Consider the following 16,848-nt stretch of genomic DNA (forward strand, 5'->3'; position numbering starts at 1 on the left):
CAAGTCTCAGATACCCCAAATAAATCGAACTTACTGCCACAAAGTAAGGCTCCAAGGTCATTAATTATCGTATTATAAGTAGAGGGGCGAATACTTTGGCAGTTCAAGTGACCGAATGATAAGCATCCCTGTTGTGAATTAAACTTGTCTCTGAAATAAGAAGCATTATCAACAATGGGTCCAAGATTGTCATAACCCATAATAATAAATCAAATGAAGAAAGCCTATGCTGGGGAACCGAATAGTTAACACAAAATAAAATTTGATATGAAGTAAAATCATGTTTAACTGTGGCAAGGAAAACCAATTAAAATACATGGTAATACATAGTAATTCAGAAACGTCAACTGTAGTACTACTACTTTAGGATGTATGCAGTAAATCTACAAAGAAAACAACTACGAAAATTTTCCAATATGTCTTCTACTTGCTCAAAAATCTAAATATTTCCCAAAATTAATTCATAACAGCAAACAAAATGTTTGATGATCGCATTTAGGAGCTTTTAAGGATATTAGTGGAGAGGAATATACAAAAACCTATTTTGGATTCATGAAAATACTTAGGTTCAATTTAACAATCTAAACTTTTATGAACTTTTGTTCGCTAGACCATGAATTGCAAACAACAATAATAACAATGACTGCTGTTTTTAGCGATTTTTTATGAGTGTACAAGTCAATCTCAGAGTAGTCATTTGGAGTCAATTTTATCTTTATTTATAAAACTTTGACAAGTCTAACAAGTAAGGAAAATCTAAAGTCGGGCGGGGCCGACTATATTATACCCTGGGGGCTAATCACGGCATTCGATATCGAATTCATAATCGTATCGAAAAAATTGTTGAAACGATTAAAAGTTTGGATCACGGCATTCGATCGACATTTGATGCAATTTCTCTAGCATTGCCAACAGCAAACAAGTATATACGGCCGTAAGTTCGGCCAGGCCGAAGCTTATGTACCCTCCATCATGGATTGCGTAGAAACTTCATCTAAACACTGCCATACACAATCGAATTACTTAAGTTGCGGTAACGCTTGCCGATGGCAACGTATCTTAAAACCTCCTAATACCATCTTCTAAATTGTATGTAAGTCCATACGTGGTATATATTAAATCAAAAAAGATCGATCCAATACGTATATAATTCAGTTTGACAAAGTAGACATAAAATTTTGACAAAATTTTCTACAGAAATAAAATTTTAACAAAATTTTCTATAGAAATAAAATTTTCACAAAATTTTCTATAGAAATAAAACTTTTGACAAAATTTTCTATAGAAAGACAATTTTGACAAAAATTTCTACAGAAATAAAATTTTAACAAAATTTTCTATAGAAATAAACTTTTGACAAAATTTTCTATAGAAATAAAATCTTGGTAGATTATTTTTGGCTCGAGTGGCAACCATGATTATGAACCGAATAAAATTTGAACAAAGTTTTCTATAGAAATAAAATTTTGACAAAATTTTCTATAGAAATAAAATTTTGGTAGATTATTTTTGGATCTAGTGGCAACCATGATTATGAACCGATATTGACCAATTTTTGTGTGATTGGACCAATTTTGGTATGGTTGTTAGCGACCGGATCGGATGAATTTTGCTCCTCCAAGAGGCTCCGGAGGTCAAATCTGGAGAATGTTTTATATGGGAGCTATATGTAATTATGGACCAATATGGACCAATTCTGGCACGGTTGTTAAAGATCATATACTAACACCATGTTCCAAATTACAACCGGATTGGATGAAATTTGCTTCTCTTGGAGACTTCGCAAGCCAAATCTGGGGATCGGTTTATATGGGGGCTATATATAATTATGAACCGATGTGGACCAATTTTTGCATGGTTGTTAGAGACCATATACCAATATCATGTACCAAATTTCAGGCGGATCGGATGAAATTTGCTTCTCTTTGAGGCTCCGCAACCCAAATCTGGGGATCGGTTTATATGGGCGCCATATATAATTATGGACCGATGTGGACCAATTTTTGCACGGTTGTTGGAGACCATATACCAATATCATGTACCAAATTTCAGCCGGATCGGATGAAATTTTCTTCTCTTTGAGGCTCCGCAAGCCAAATCTGGGGATCGGTTTATATAGGGGCTATATATAATTATGGACCGATGTGAACCAATTTTTGCGTGGTTATTAGAGACCATATACCAACACCATGTACCAAATTTCAGCCGGATCGGATGAAATTTGCTTCTCTTTTAGGCTCCGCAAGCCAAATCTGGAGATCGGTTTATATGGGGGCTATATATAATTATGGACCGATGTGGACCAATTTTTGCATGATTGTTAGAGACCATATACAAACACCATGTACCAAATTTCAGCCGGATCGGATGAAATATGCTTCTCTTTGAGGCTCCGCAAGCCAAATCTGGGGATCGGTTTATATGGGGGCTATATATAATTATGGACCGATGTGAACCAATTTTTGCATGGTTGTTAGAGACCATATACAAACACCATATACCAAATTTCAGCCGGATCGGATGAAATATGCTTCTGTTAGAGGCTCCACAAGCCAAATCTGAGGGTCCCTTTATATGGGGGCTATACGTAAAAGTGGACCGATATGGCCCATTTTCAATACCATCCGACCTACATCGATAACAACTACTTGTGCCAAGTTTCAAGTCGATAGCTTGTTTCGTTCGGAAGTTAGCGTGATTTCAACAGACGGACGGACGGACGGACGGACGGACATGCTTAGATCGACTCAGAATTTCACCACGACCAAGAATATATATACTTTATGGGGTCTTAGAGCAATATTTCGATGTGTTACAAACGGAATGACAAAGTTAATATACCCCCATCCTATGATGGAGGGTATAAAAACGAAGCAGAACAGAATGAAATGACAAAATTAAGTTAGCGGCACAAAATAGAATGTGGAAAAATAAATGTTTTTGAAGATTTCAAAGTTAAAATAAAATTGTAGTGCATTATATCTCATGGACCCATATCTCTTTTTACATTCCTCCGAATTTCTTCCTAATTGGAGGATGAGATGAATATAAAATAATTCGGAGACAAATAAGGAATGAAAGTGCACATTGTTATTGGTGTAAGTACATGGGTTTGAAATGGTGTGCACTGTTAGAAAGTCAACGGGCTCAACGATTTCGGCTGCATAGACCTTATAATACATAGATGAGCCATTGGTGTCAAACTATGTTTGACAGTTCCGAAGATTAAGAATAAACGAGAAAAATAAGAGCACGCTTACAATCTCTTTCGTTTTCCTTTTTGTAGTTTGCCAATTTTACACAAAATTAGACCGTTTATGATGCACCAGAGGATTTATAAATAAATTAATATATTAAAACTGCATATTTGAACAAAAAATTGTGACCAAAACCGCGAAAATACGAATTTTAATTTTGAGCAACATTGCTCTTTACGAACAACACAAAAGCAAATGAACGAAAATTAATGTTTGGGACTGACTCTTTACGAAAAAATCAAAACGAAATGTCAGAAAATTAATTTTTTGAACTGACACATGTTTTTTAAAGAGAATAGTGGATCATCTATGTATTATAAGCTCTATGTTCGGTTGACGAAGGAGGCGTTCAAATGGAAAATAATTTTTGTTGGTATGTCAACGTCAATTCTATAGCTTTACAATTGTCTGCCGTCTTAAAACTTGTTTAAGACTTTTGGTCCAGAAGCGTTATGTTGTCACAGAATGGTACGGCTATTGGTTGATCATAATATCTTGGATATCGATCTAGCATATGCACTTTATATATGGTTCTTTGCCAAGCTAGGATGCTCGCTCCCGAACTCGACTATGACCAATTTTTATTCAAGTTTTATTGGAGTTGCATTAGTCCTAAATATTCAAAATATGTTCATTATATGTAAACTTACTACAAATTAGCAACAATTCGAAATAAACTAATATATTTACTATTCCTATATGGCGAATACAATGTAAAAAAACAATCGAAAAAATTGTCGAACAAAAAACTCGATATCGACTCCCGTGATCCGAAAAATTTAGATTTCGATCAAAAGTTCTCGATATCGAATGCCGTGATTAGCCCACCGCACCACTTTGTAGATCTAAATTTTCGATACCATATCACATCCGTCAAATGTATTGGGTGCTATATATAAAGGTTTGTCCCAAATACATACATTTAAATATCACTCGATTTGGACAGAATTTGATAGACTTTTACAAAATCTATAGACTCAAAATTTAAGTTGGCTAATGCACTAGGGTGAAACACAATGTTAGTAAAAAATATGGGAAACATTTAAATCTGAAGCAATGTAAAGGAAACTTCGCAAAAGTTTATTTATGATTTATCGCTCGATATATATGCACCCTTATTCCTGAAGTCGCCCTCGCCGTCGCTTTTTGTCGCTTTTCCTCAGTCGCCACTAATTGGTATTCCGTTCGTCGATATATTCTGCTATCGATGAAAATCGGTATTCCTGGTGTCGCTTTTTGTCACCAATATCGTCGCTTTTTGTCGCCTTTAAATTTACCAGCGACGAGTTTAGTGTTTAATTTTTGAAGAAGTTTTTTAGACTTTATCAATCGAACAATTGAAAAATAAATTTAAAAAATAGAAATTGGTAAGAGGTAAAGTGACTAATCTTCAACAATTACAAAAAAATGGGAAAAAATCAGTATATATAGCAGTTACGGTCATCAGATTCACATCATAGAAAAGAACACTGTACAATTAAAGTAAACTTGTTGATTTTCAATTCCATTTATTTTTAATAGAAACCGTTTAAGGCCAATGTATTTTATTTAGCACCAAACTTGGATAACAAATGTGTCCTTCACGAACTTTGAATGGCCCTTGGGCACATAATGTCAACGTCGTTCCAATTGTATATGCCGAGTCAAATTTATCATTTATTTTGATTTTCCAAGTTAAAATTGGATTACAAACAAATAGCATTTTAAACGCAATTAATTAAAATTCAGTTTTGTATATCAGCTGATTGTTTTCTTTCATGATGATCCTTGTGCCATTGATCTAAGCGTCGTATCCATTTTTATTTTAGCTTTTACTGTCCTTGAATATATATCCACATTTTTCCCACGTCAAATTAAATATTTTTCTTGATTCTCCGACATAGAATTGCGTCGGAAATAAAAATATTTTAAGCCGAAAAAATTAAAATTAATTTTTTTTGCACATCAGCTGATTGTTTTCTAGTGATATCGGCCTTTTATTACCGAGTATTGTAATTGGTACAAAAAGTAATCGTCGTCGTCGCCGTCGCCAATTCACAGGAATACCAATTGAATGACGAGACGACTTAAAAGCGACAGACGACAAAAAGCGACGGCGAGAGCGAGGGCGACTTTAGGAATAAGGGTGATGAATTAGAAGTTTAGGGAAATTAGAGTCATTTTTACAACTTTTCGACTAAGCAGTGGCGATTTAACAAGGAAAATGTTGGTATTTTGAACATTTTTGTCGAAATCAGAAAAATATATATATGGGAGCTATATCTAAATCTGAACCGATTTCAATCAAATTTAGAACACATGGCTATATTACTAATTGTACTACTAGTGCAAAATTTCAATAAGTCCATATCGGGCGAAAAATATATATGGAAGCTATATCTAAATCTGAACCGATTTCAATCAAATTTGGCACACATGACTATACTACCTATTGTACTCCTTATGCAAAATTTCAAGCTAATCGGGATAAAACTCTGGCTTCTATATAAGTGCATATCGGGCGAAAGATATATATGGGAGCTATATTTAAATCTGAACCGATTTCAATCAAATTTTGCACACTTTACTATACTACTAATTGTACTCCTAGTGCAAAATTTCAACCAAATTCGGCCAAAAATCTGGCTTCTGGGGCCATATAAGTCCATATCGGGCGAAAGATATATATGTGAGCTATATCTAAATTTGAACCGATTTCAATCAAATTTTGCACACTTGACTATACGACTAAGTGTTATGTTTGTACAAAATTTCAAGCAAATCGGTATAAAACTCTGGCTGCTGGGTCCATATAAGGTATGCACTAATATCGGTCGAAAGATATATATGGGAGCTATATCTAAATCTGAACCGATTTATTCCCAAATAGGGTTCTATTATGACCCAAATTAGGAACATGTGCCAAATTTGAAGGCGATTGGACTTAAATTGCGACCTAGACTTTGATCACAAAAATGTGTTCACAGACAGACGGGCGGACGGACACACGGACAGACGGACATGGTTATATCGACTCAGGGACCCATCCTGAGCATTATTTCCAAAGACACCATGTGTCTATCTCGTCTCCTTCTGGGTGTTACAAACATATGCACAAACTTATAATACCCTGTTCCACAGTGTGGCGCAGGGTATAAAAACGACCTTTTACCAAACAAAATCGAAGTCGAGTTTTTCAATCTTCAGATTCGATTAATCGACTTTAGATATTTTTGAAAATCGAATCAAACCGAATTTTGATATTGGCTTAAATCGACTTTGATTAAAAGTTGAATATTAAAAAAAATATTTCAAAAGAAATAAAAATGTACGGACATAGTAATATGAAATGTTGGGTTTTCTTTTTCCCGGACTTTTTCCATTTCCAGGAAAGCGGGAATTTTTTTCGAATTTCCCGGGATTTAGGCATTTGAATAAACTTGAAATCGCCTAACAATATATATATATATATATATATATATATATATGTATATATATATATATATATATATATATATATATATATATATATATATATATATATATATATATATATATATATATATATATATATATATATATATATATATATATATATATATATATATATATATATATATATATATATATATATATATATATATATATAAAGGGTGATTTGTTAAGAGCTTGATAACTTTTTTTTTTAAAAAAACGCATAAAATTTGCAAAATCTCATCGGTTCTTTATTTGAAACGTTAGATTGGTCCATGACATTTACTTTTTGAAGATAATTTCATTTAAATGTTGACCGCGGCTGCGTCTTAGGTGGTCCATTCGGAAAGTCCAATTTTGGGCAACTTTTTCGAGCATTTCGGCCGGAATAGCCCGAATTTCTTCGGAAATGTTGTCTTCCAAAGCTGGAATAGTTGCTGGCTTATTTCTGTAGACTTTAGACTTGACGTAGCCCCACAAAAAATAGTCTAAAGGCGTCAAATCGCATGATCTTGGTGGCCAACTTACCGGTCCATTTCTTGAGATGAATTGTTCTCCGAAGTTTTCCCTCAAAATGGCCATAGAATCGCGAGCTGTGTAGCATGTAGCGCCATCTTGTTGAAACCACATGTCAACCAAGTTCAGTTCTTCCATTTTTGGCAACAAAAAGTTTGTTAGCATCGAACGATAGCGATCGCCATTCACCGTAACGTTGCGTCCAACAGCATCTTTGAAAAAATACGGTCCAATGATTCCACCAGCGTACAAACCACACCAAACAGTGCATTTTTCGGGATGCATGGGCAGTTCTTGAACGGCTTCTGGTTGCTCTTCACTCCAAATGCGGCAATTTTGCTTATTTACGTAGCCATTCAACCAGAAATGAGCCTCATCGCTGAACAAAATTTGTCGATAAAAAAGCGGATTTTCTGCCACTGATTTTGGTAATAAAATTCAATGATTTGCAAGCGTTGCTCGTTAGTAAGTCTATTCATGATGAAATGTCAAAGCATACTGAGCATCTTTCTCTTTGACACCATGCCTGAAATCCCACGTGATCTGTCAAATACTAATGCATGAAAATCCTAACCTCAAAAGAATCACCCTTTATATATATATATATATATATATATATATATATATATATATATATATATATATATATATATATATATATATATATATATATATATATATATATATATATATATATATATATATATATATATATATATATATATATATATATATATATATATATATATATATATATATATATATATATATATATATATATATATATATATATATATATATATATATATATATATATTGATCTCTTACATCGGCCATAAATCATACTAAAATACGAAATATTTTGTAATAAAAAAATTTTACAATGTTAAAAGACAGTCTGTATAGTCGGTATAGTTTTCGGAAGAACACTATTAATATTGTGGGATTTTTTGTAACATTAAAAAGCTGGGTGAAAGATACTTATTTCGATTTCACCATCGAAAAACGGGGTCACTATATGCACATGTTCGGTCAAAATTCCCAAAAGGGAAACACTATCATGTAATACCTCCTTAACATTACGCTTTCAAAATCTTTATTTTAACTAGATTTCAACTGTCATTTGTCTTATAAATAAGGGATTTAAAATCCACTTTTAATAGATTTCGAGCCGAATGTGTACGAGGTATAAATTTGAAATTAAAGTAACTACCCAGCAAAAAAAATGGAAGTTGTTCCACAAACATTTCTTTTAAAGCCCATCCCAGAATCCCCCATCGATTTTTTTCAACTTCCGATGCAGTCCTTTTAGACAAGTCCACAAACATTTCTTCTAAAGCGCATCATGGGATGCCCCAATGATTTTTTTCCACTCCCGATGCACTCCTTTTGGATAAGTCCACAAACATTTCTACCAGTTTATCGGAATGTTGGTTTACAGAAATATGACAATCATAAATTAGGAAGTGCAATCTGTTTTTTTAGAATCTGGGCTAGAACCCACGACTATGTATGTCTCACAAGGCAACTACTACTACTTGGTACCATATTCATTCACATTACACTTCCAAAATCCACTTGAACTAGATTTCAACTGTCATTTGCCATATAAAACCCTCTTTTATATATAGAAAATTTCCCGGGAATTCCCGCACTTCATTCCCGGGAAAGCGGGAGCGAAAAAATATCAAATTCCCGGGATCCCGTTCCCGGGAAAAAGCCCTAATATGAATGTGTAACATTAACCTGCTTTAACCGCAGCTCAAACATAAAAATCTCAAACATAAATCTACTTTAGTACAAGTGGTCCGATTGGTCCAATTTTTGGCTTTTCGATTCTAAACACAAAATGTAATATACCACTTTTTTGCGGAAAGACCTACCGAAAAGACGTTAGCCCACTTTATCCTACGGACTAAAGTGTCAAATCCCGGCCGAAGGCCTCCCACCTATATCCAATTTTTAAGGGTCGGTATCTCGAAAACTACGCTCTTCCGACAAAATTTTTACTTAATATTTTCTGCTTAAAATGTACTATTTTTACCAAATACGCAAATAAACGGAATTTTATTCATTTCATGAAAAATTGCTGCCAGAATTAAGAAAAATATAAATATAAAGAAAAATAAAAATATAAAGGAAAATATGTAAAGTAAAAAATTTGGCTTTTCCGCCAAATTTTTTACTTTACATATTCGATTTGAAATCCCTTTTCCTACACTGAAAAAAATTTGGTTTATTTTTAAAAACTTGTGCTAAAGTAGATTTGTTCCCACCATAATAACCGTCAACTGTGTTGGGGAAAAGATACTACGAAGTCAAATTCATTAATTTACTTAGACTTTAGACTTTCGACCCTGTCAATCTTGTCGCCTTCCATACTTGTTACTTATTTCATTTGTCTATTTGGAAAAAAAGCAAAGTAGTTTTCTCTAGAATGCAATAATTTCGATTTTGGTTGTGTTGTCGAAATAAAAATAAATTTCATTGGAGGAACAACAACCACTGGATTATAATTTACATACAATTCCCCTCAAAAATAGTACAATATGCCTGAAATACTATTGCCATCTATACCACCGTTGGAAATAACACCGGACAATTCAAGTGAGACTGATAATGGAGCGGGATCTTCAGATCGTTCTGCAGAGGTTCGATGTGCCAATCGGTCTGTCCAGTCTTCGAACAATAACCATTCAAAAACCAATTCCAGTTCAAAAACTAAACCACGCAAATCCAATACAAAGAGATTATGCCAAAAACCCAAGTAAGATTTTTTTCTCTTTTTTAATAAAATTCTTGTCATTTTCCCTGACACTGACAATAAAATAAATTATGTATTCCTATCCATCAGTTATTATTGAAAAAGTGTTCAAATAAAAAGCAATTTTCATTTTTGTTTAAAAAATCTTCATCGTACATTTCGCCTTCAATCTGTTTCCGTTGGAGAAATTTAATTCGTAAAATTGTGTTGCTATTTATTAACTACTCGCGAAATGAAATTGTCCAAATATATTTTGATAAAAATTTCAATTTTCCAGCAACGTGCAACCAAAAAGAAATATTAAAAAGATCAATATACCCAAACCTCTATTATTGAGTCCTTCTTCAACGTCGTCTACATTTTCAACTCCTGCAAAAACATTTCGTTCTAAACTTCCCGTCTCTGCTACGAAAACTTTAGTAACAACAAGAGAACAATCGGTTTCTGCGGTATTGCAACGCCAGAAGACTGGGATTATATTGGCTTATCGTGAAAGGAAGTCAATCTCTCAGATGGATATGAAACATTTTCGACGTCATGGACAACATGGGGCTCAGGAGATTCCCTTGCATGCTGCTATACATGAGAAATCCCTAATGGTCAGCCACAATTGTGTTGGTCAAAATTATGATATTCCTGACAATCAGTCATTCAGTCAAAAAATGCTCGCCTACAGCTTCAATAATAATGGCTTTGATAATAAAGAGCGAGAGTCTCGTATGGCTGGTATGAAAATATTTGCCACAATTATGTTGAATGCTTGGCGTAAACGACGCAAAGAGGTCAAACAGTTAACGGAAGAAATATCAGAACTTAAGAAAGGGGTGAGTAGTAGAGATAAGTTTACGTTTTTCAAAAATTATTGAAAATTTAGTCAAGCACAATTTTTTTTATGAACAATGTAAAGTGACGCATCTGCTACAAATAGAGCAAGCAAGCAAAAATATGCTTGCAGATATTGAGTTGGCAACAAAACACTCTAAGCAAAACATTACACCCAAAGAAAAAATATTTTGTCAGGAACGAAATTTTAGATAAACGAAATTCCTTTTTGTTATAAAGCATTTTCTTTAAGAGCAGTCTCGATTTCAACAGCAAATTTACTACTGTAAACAAAACAAACCGAGTGCCAAATTAAAAGGCTGTACACGCAAAGAAATAAAACGTTTGGTAAAAGAGTATAGCATCATTAAAAAAAATACAAAATTTTTATTTTTGTTGTAATAAAAATATATTGCAAAATATCGATTTTTGTTAAGGTGGAATTACATACCAGTTAAAATGTGGGAACTACTATTGATTGAGTTGCACGATAAAAATAATATGACGCATGAAGTTGACGAACTTTTAACTTTTTAATGAGTCGGGTGCTTTGACAACATTAAACGACATGTAAACAAATCAACAAACGAAAAACAATCTAAATATTGGACGAGGAATTATTGAGGAAGTTAAAAAACATAGTCCTATACTTTAAAAAGTGCTTGGAATATAAAAACATAATGAAATACGCAGAGGCAAGGAATGTAATCAGCAAATTTATTTGTGTTCCGGCACAGGCTGCACTCAAAAAAAGTTTACTTGGATCCAGAGATTTTGACCTTTCCTTAAGGATTTTGGTATTGATTCCGAGCCAAAGATGCGGCTTCATTAAAATAAAGATTTTTTTTTAGGACCTATATGGTTTCAAATCTAGGACTAATAAAATTCAAATTAGATTATAAACTTTATTTTAATTAATATTTCATTATTTTAAATAAATTTGTCCTTAATATTTTGTAAATTTCGCATCCTAAAATTTAGGTTGCGTAATCTTTAATATCACATAAATATTTTTTTTCAGTGTGTGTAACTCAATTGAACGGATCCTCCAGATAAATCTTCATCATTGTAAGGCTGCATGTGCTGCCTTAAAAGTTCTCCTGCTGAAAGGGGACATAGATATAGTTCTTATTCAAGAACCATATGTTTATAAAAACAAAATATGTGAATTAAGTACTCCGGGGTTCAAACTATTGCAGTATAGTGGTAATGATGTAAATCGAGCCTGTATAATTGCTAAAAACGAGCTCAACTTGTTTCTGCTTCCTTCAATGTGCAATACAGACACTGTCGTTGCCAGTTTAGAAATAGCCAAATGCAAATATTGGGTATCTTCGGTCTACATGGGACATGACAGGGAGATGCCTCCATATGCCGTTAAGACCTTAGTGGAGGAGTCACGGAAAACAAAGACGAAACTCATTATGGGATGCGATGCGAATGCACATCATAGTATATGGGGAAGTAGTGATACTAATGCAAGGGGAGAGTCGCTAATAGAGTTTATTTTGCGTACTAATCTGGTAGTTTGCAACAAGGGAGATGTCCCAACCTTTGTCACTAAAAACAGGCAAGAGGTTTTGGACATCACCTTGGCCTCGCAAGAACTGAATGAAATGATATCTGAGTGGCATGTTTTAAGTGAACACAGCTTCTCAGATCATCGCTACATCAGTTTCAAATTTGATGTTCATACCACCAAGACCATATTTCCGCCAAATGCAAGGAAAGCTGACTGGAATAGGTATAGGGAATCGTTCAATATGATGATACCGGAAATAACAGAGACAAATATGAGAAATGTGCAAGATATCGAATACGCAGTGGAGCGGATTACTAAGGCCTTCAACATCTCACTGAAAGCTGCATGCCCTAGAGGAAAGCCAAGGGGGAAACATCGACCACCATGGTGGTCTACGGAATTAAGTAATATGAGGAAATCCTGCAGGAAGCTCTTTAACAAGGCAAAGTCCACCAGAGCTTCTGAGGACTGGGACGCTTACAAGAAGATTCTGAGAGGATATAAGCGAGAACTGAGAAAGGCTCAGCATAACTCTTGGAATGCTTACTGCAGCAGTATTGAGAATACGTCCGAGGCTTCCAGACTACGGAAGGTTCTAGCATCCACCAACTCCGCTCCAGGTTTCATTAAAACATCGGAGGGCAATTGGACAACGTCCAGTGAGGAGACGCTGGAGGTACTATTGGACACACATTTTCCTGGAAATCAGACGGTTGAACCATGTACTGGCGGTGCCACAGTTGCTCAGCGGTCGTTTCCTGTCGAGGAAATTGTATCGGAAACTAGAATAAGATGGGCGCTAAATAGCTTTGGACCATTCAAATCCCCTGGACCTGATGGAATTACTCCGGCGGAGTTACAAGCTGTAACTGACAAAATTATCCCCTGGTTGTCGGTGATATATAAAGGATGTATCAACTTATCATATATCCCAGGAAAGTGGAGGGAAACAAAAGTCGTCTTCATACCTAAAGCGGGAAAAGCCTCTCACTCGAGGGCGAAGGATTTCCGACCAATCAGCTTATCCTCATTCCTACTTAAGACTCTGGAGAGGATGATAGATATTTATCTTAGAACTAGCATCGATTCAAGTTTGTTCTCGAAACGACAGCATGCATACTCGAAGGGCAGGTCTACTGAGGTCCACTACATGAACTAGTCAGCTTTATTGAAAGCTCACTATCTGTCAAAGAATACACAATCGTGGCGTTTCTAGACATCGAAGGGGCGTTCAATAATGTCCATCCGAGCTCGATATTAAATGGACTGACAACTCTGAATGTTGATTCATGTATACTCAGGCTGTTAGACGAACTGCTAATGAAGAGACGTATTTCAGCCACACTAGGACAAGCAAACATACAAAAGTATGTGAACAGAGGCACTCCCCAAGGAGGAGTTCTATCACCTCTTCTTTGGAATGTTGCTATAAATAGCCTTCTGGTTACTCTAGAAAAAGAAAGGATAAAAGTGGTGGCATACGCAGATGATGTAGCTCTGGCAGTCAGGGGAAAATTCCCATCCACAATCAGAGATATTATTCAGAGGGCCCTCCGGATGACTGAAAAATGGGCGAAAGACAACGGTCTTGGGGTAAATCCCGCAAAGACAGAATTAGTCATGTACTGCAAAGATCGCAAAACTCCCACGGTTAGGCCTATTTCCTTAGGGGGTATTGAAATTCCCTTTGGTGATTGTGCAAAATACCTTGGCGTTATTTTGGACAGGAAGCTGAACTTTAAGCTTAATATTGAAGAAAGGGCGTGGAAGGCAACTGTAGCTTTGTACTGGTGCAAAAAGTCAATAGGAAAAAAGTGGGGACTAAAACCAAAAATTGTGCATTGGCTATACACGGCAGTGGTTAGACCTATAATGCTATATGGTGTTGTAGTCTGGTGGCCGGCACTTCAGAAACCGACTGGTTTAGATAAAGTTCAGCGTATGGCGTGTTTGTGTATTTCAGGCGCATTCAGCAAGGCAGGAACAAATTCCCTTAATGTCATGCTGCATCTATTGCCTTTAGACATTTTGGCCAAACAGTCAGCTGCAACAACGGCTGTGCGGTTGTGCGAACTATCGCTGTGGTCGGAAAAAGGTTACGGTCACAGTTCTGTCCTCAAAACAATGTCAGATGTGCCTAACGTAGTGGATTACACTTTGGCGAGTCCACTTTTCGACAAAAAGTTTGAGACTCTAATCCCCAACAGTGAGGCGTGGTGCACACAGACCCCGGGGAATAAAGAATATATAGATTTCTACACTGATGGCTCCAAATTGGATGGACAAGTGGGTTTCGGAGTATATTCTAATGATTTGGAACTTCAAATAGCGAAAAGATTACCTAATCACTGTATTGTTTTTCAGGCTGAAATATTAGCAATAAGAGAGGTGGCGAATTGGCTGAGAAGTAATGTTCCAAAAAATGTGGGCATTAATATATACTCAGACAGTCAACCTGCAATAAAATCCTTGGACTCTGTGTTCCTCAACTCGAAAACGGCCATCGATTGCCGCAAATCTCTCAATGAGATGGCTGAGCAGTACAATATTCACCTAATATGGGTGCCTGGCCATAGGAACATACCGGGGAACTGCGAAGCCGATGAGTTGGCAAGGCTAGGGACTACCTTACATATTCCAGGGGAACTAGAATTTGTTGGTATGCCCCTAGCTACCTGCAAGCTCATGCTGCGTGAGAAGGCTGTTATGATGGCAAATGTTCGATGGGAGAATTGCAAGGGTTGTAACGACACCAAGCAAATATCGCCCCATTTCAACTTAAACCGCACACTAGATATGCTAATGTTCTCGAGACGTCAGATATCACTCCTGATATCTGCTATAACGGGTCGCTGCCTGATAGGAGATTTTGCAAAAACTATTGGCGCGAAGTATAATGACTATTGTATGAGCTGTCATGATGCGGAGGAAAAAGAATCAATTAAACACCTCTTGTGTGAGTGTCCTGCATTTTGTGTAAAGCGCAAGCAACTTTTAGGAGCATATAGCTTCAGATTACTGGCGGATCTGAAAAACGTTAACTTAAGCAGTCTGCTAATGTTTTTGGAACAATCTGGTTGGTTCAACAAAGAAAAATAATCAAGAAGGTTCAGCGGTTAAAACTAGAAGTGCCCATATGTAATAGGTACTTTTAGTTAATGTGGTATCACAATGGACTGAATAGTCTAAGTGAGCCTGAATCTTAATCGGGCTGCCACTTTAACCTAACCTAACCTAACTCAATTGAAGAATCATATTCGTCAACGCATTCGAATACAACGTACGCACGTATGCCCGCATGGTATGTAATTCCACCTTTAGTAGACACGGTAGATTGGGTTACGGTAGCTTATGGAGTATGACAAGAATCCGTGTAAAGCGGATTTGTGTCCAATTCGTGTCTGTTCCACTTCGCACATTGGTTCCAAATCGCTTCTGCAACTTTTGAACCGATAAAGATATCAACATAATTTTTCTTTGTGTGAAAGCTGGGGTGTGTTCCTCTAAGTTTGTGGTTATGAACCGATTTGGATGATTTTTTCTTTGCTGAATAGAACTTCGCGCGTTCGAATATATTTTATAGTTTGCAAGATATGGCCCCACAATATATATATTTTTGCAAATTAACAAAGTGGGGTCAGTATTTTGAACTGAGCACCGGTCTAAATATAATATATCGTCGGAAAGGTATTTGAGAGAACTTTCTTCTTATGTAATCGATCAAACTCAAAATTAAAAGTTTTTGGGACAGGGAACATTTTTTTGATTATTATTTTGGTCCGTTTATTAGTTTCTAAATTTTCCCATATGATTAAGCTAACACACTTAAGGTAAAATAAAAAGACGATTTTTTAAACTCCAATTTTTGGGAATTAAAAATTTGAAAAAAAATTAACAAGTATATACGGCCGTAAGTTCAGCCAGGCCGAATCGTATGTACCCTCCACCATGGATTGCGTGGAAACGTCTACGAAAGACTGTCATCCACAATCGAATTACTTGGGTTGTGGTATCTTTTAAAACTTCTTGGGATTGGGGATCGATTTATCTGAGGGTTATATATAACTACACGCAGAGAAGGAATATGATCACCTCAACCATGTTTGGAGAGCAAAATGTTATTTTTGGACGGTGACCATGGAGCTTTTTTGTCGCAAAAATCTTGTTTTCTCGTCAAACATATACATGGTTGCCGAAGTCAGACATAGGCTTTTTGAGAAAATAACATGGTTGTCGCAAACATGTTACATGTTCTCCGTCCAAAAATAACATTTTGCTCTCGAAACATGGTTGAGGTGATCATATTCCTTCTCTGCGTGTATAAACCGATATGGTTATTAACGGCCATATACTAGCTCAATGTACCAAATTTCAATTGACTCGGATGAAATTGGCTCCAAAACCAAATCTTGGGATCGGTTTATATGGGGGCTATATATGATTATGGACTGATATGGACCACTTTTGGTATGGTTGTTAAATATCAAATACTATCACCACGTACCAAATTTCAA

At 35.7% G+C, this 16,848-nt stretch overlaps 1 protein-coding gene across 1 annotated transcript in view; it reads left to right on the forward strand.

The window, feature by feature from the left end:
• The first annotated feature begins 9,642 nt into the window (after positions 1 to 9,642).
• The window catches only part of LOC142241215 (uncharacterized), a 28,231-nt gene continuing 21,025 nt past the window's right edge, over positions 9,643 to 16,848 (forward strand). Inside the window, exons 1-2 of the mRNA XM_075312960.1 lie at positions 9,643 to 9,993; positions 10,268 to 10,814. Coding sequence (XP_075169075.1) covers positions 9,776 to 9,993; positions 10,268 to 10,814 — 765 coding nt within the window. The 5' untranslated portion in view covers positions 9,643 to 9,775. The remainder of the gene's footprint in view (positions 9,994 to 10,267; positions 10,815 to 16,848) is intronic.

This window comes from Haematobia irritans, chromosome 5 (assembly GCF_050003625.1).
Source record: "Haematobia irritans isolate KBUSLIRL chromosome 5, ASM5000362v1, whole genome shotgun sequence".
Classification (NCBI taxonomy): Eukaryota; Metazoa; Arthropoda; class Insecta; order Diptera; family Muscidae; genus Haematobia; species Haematobia irritans.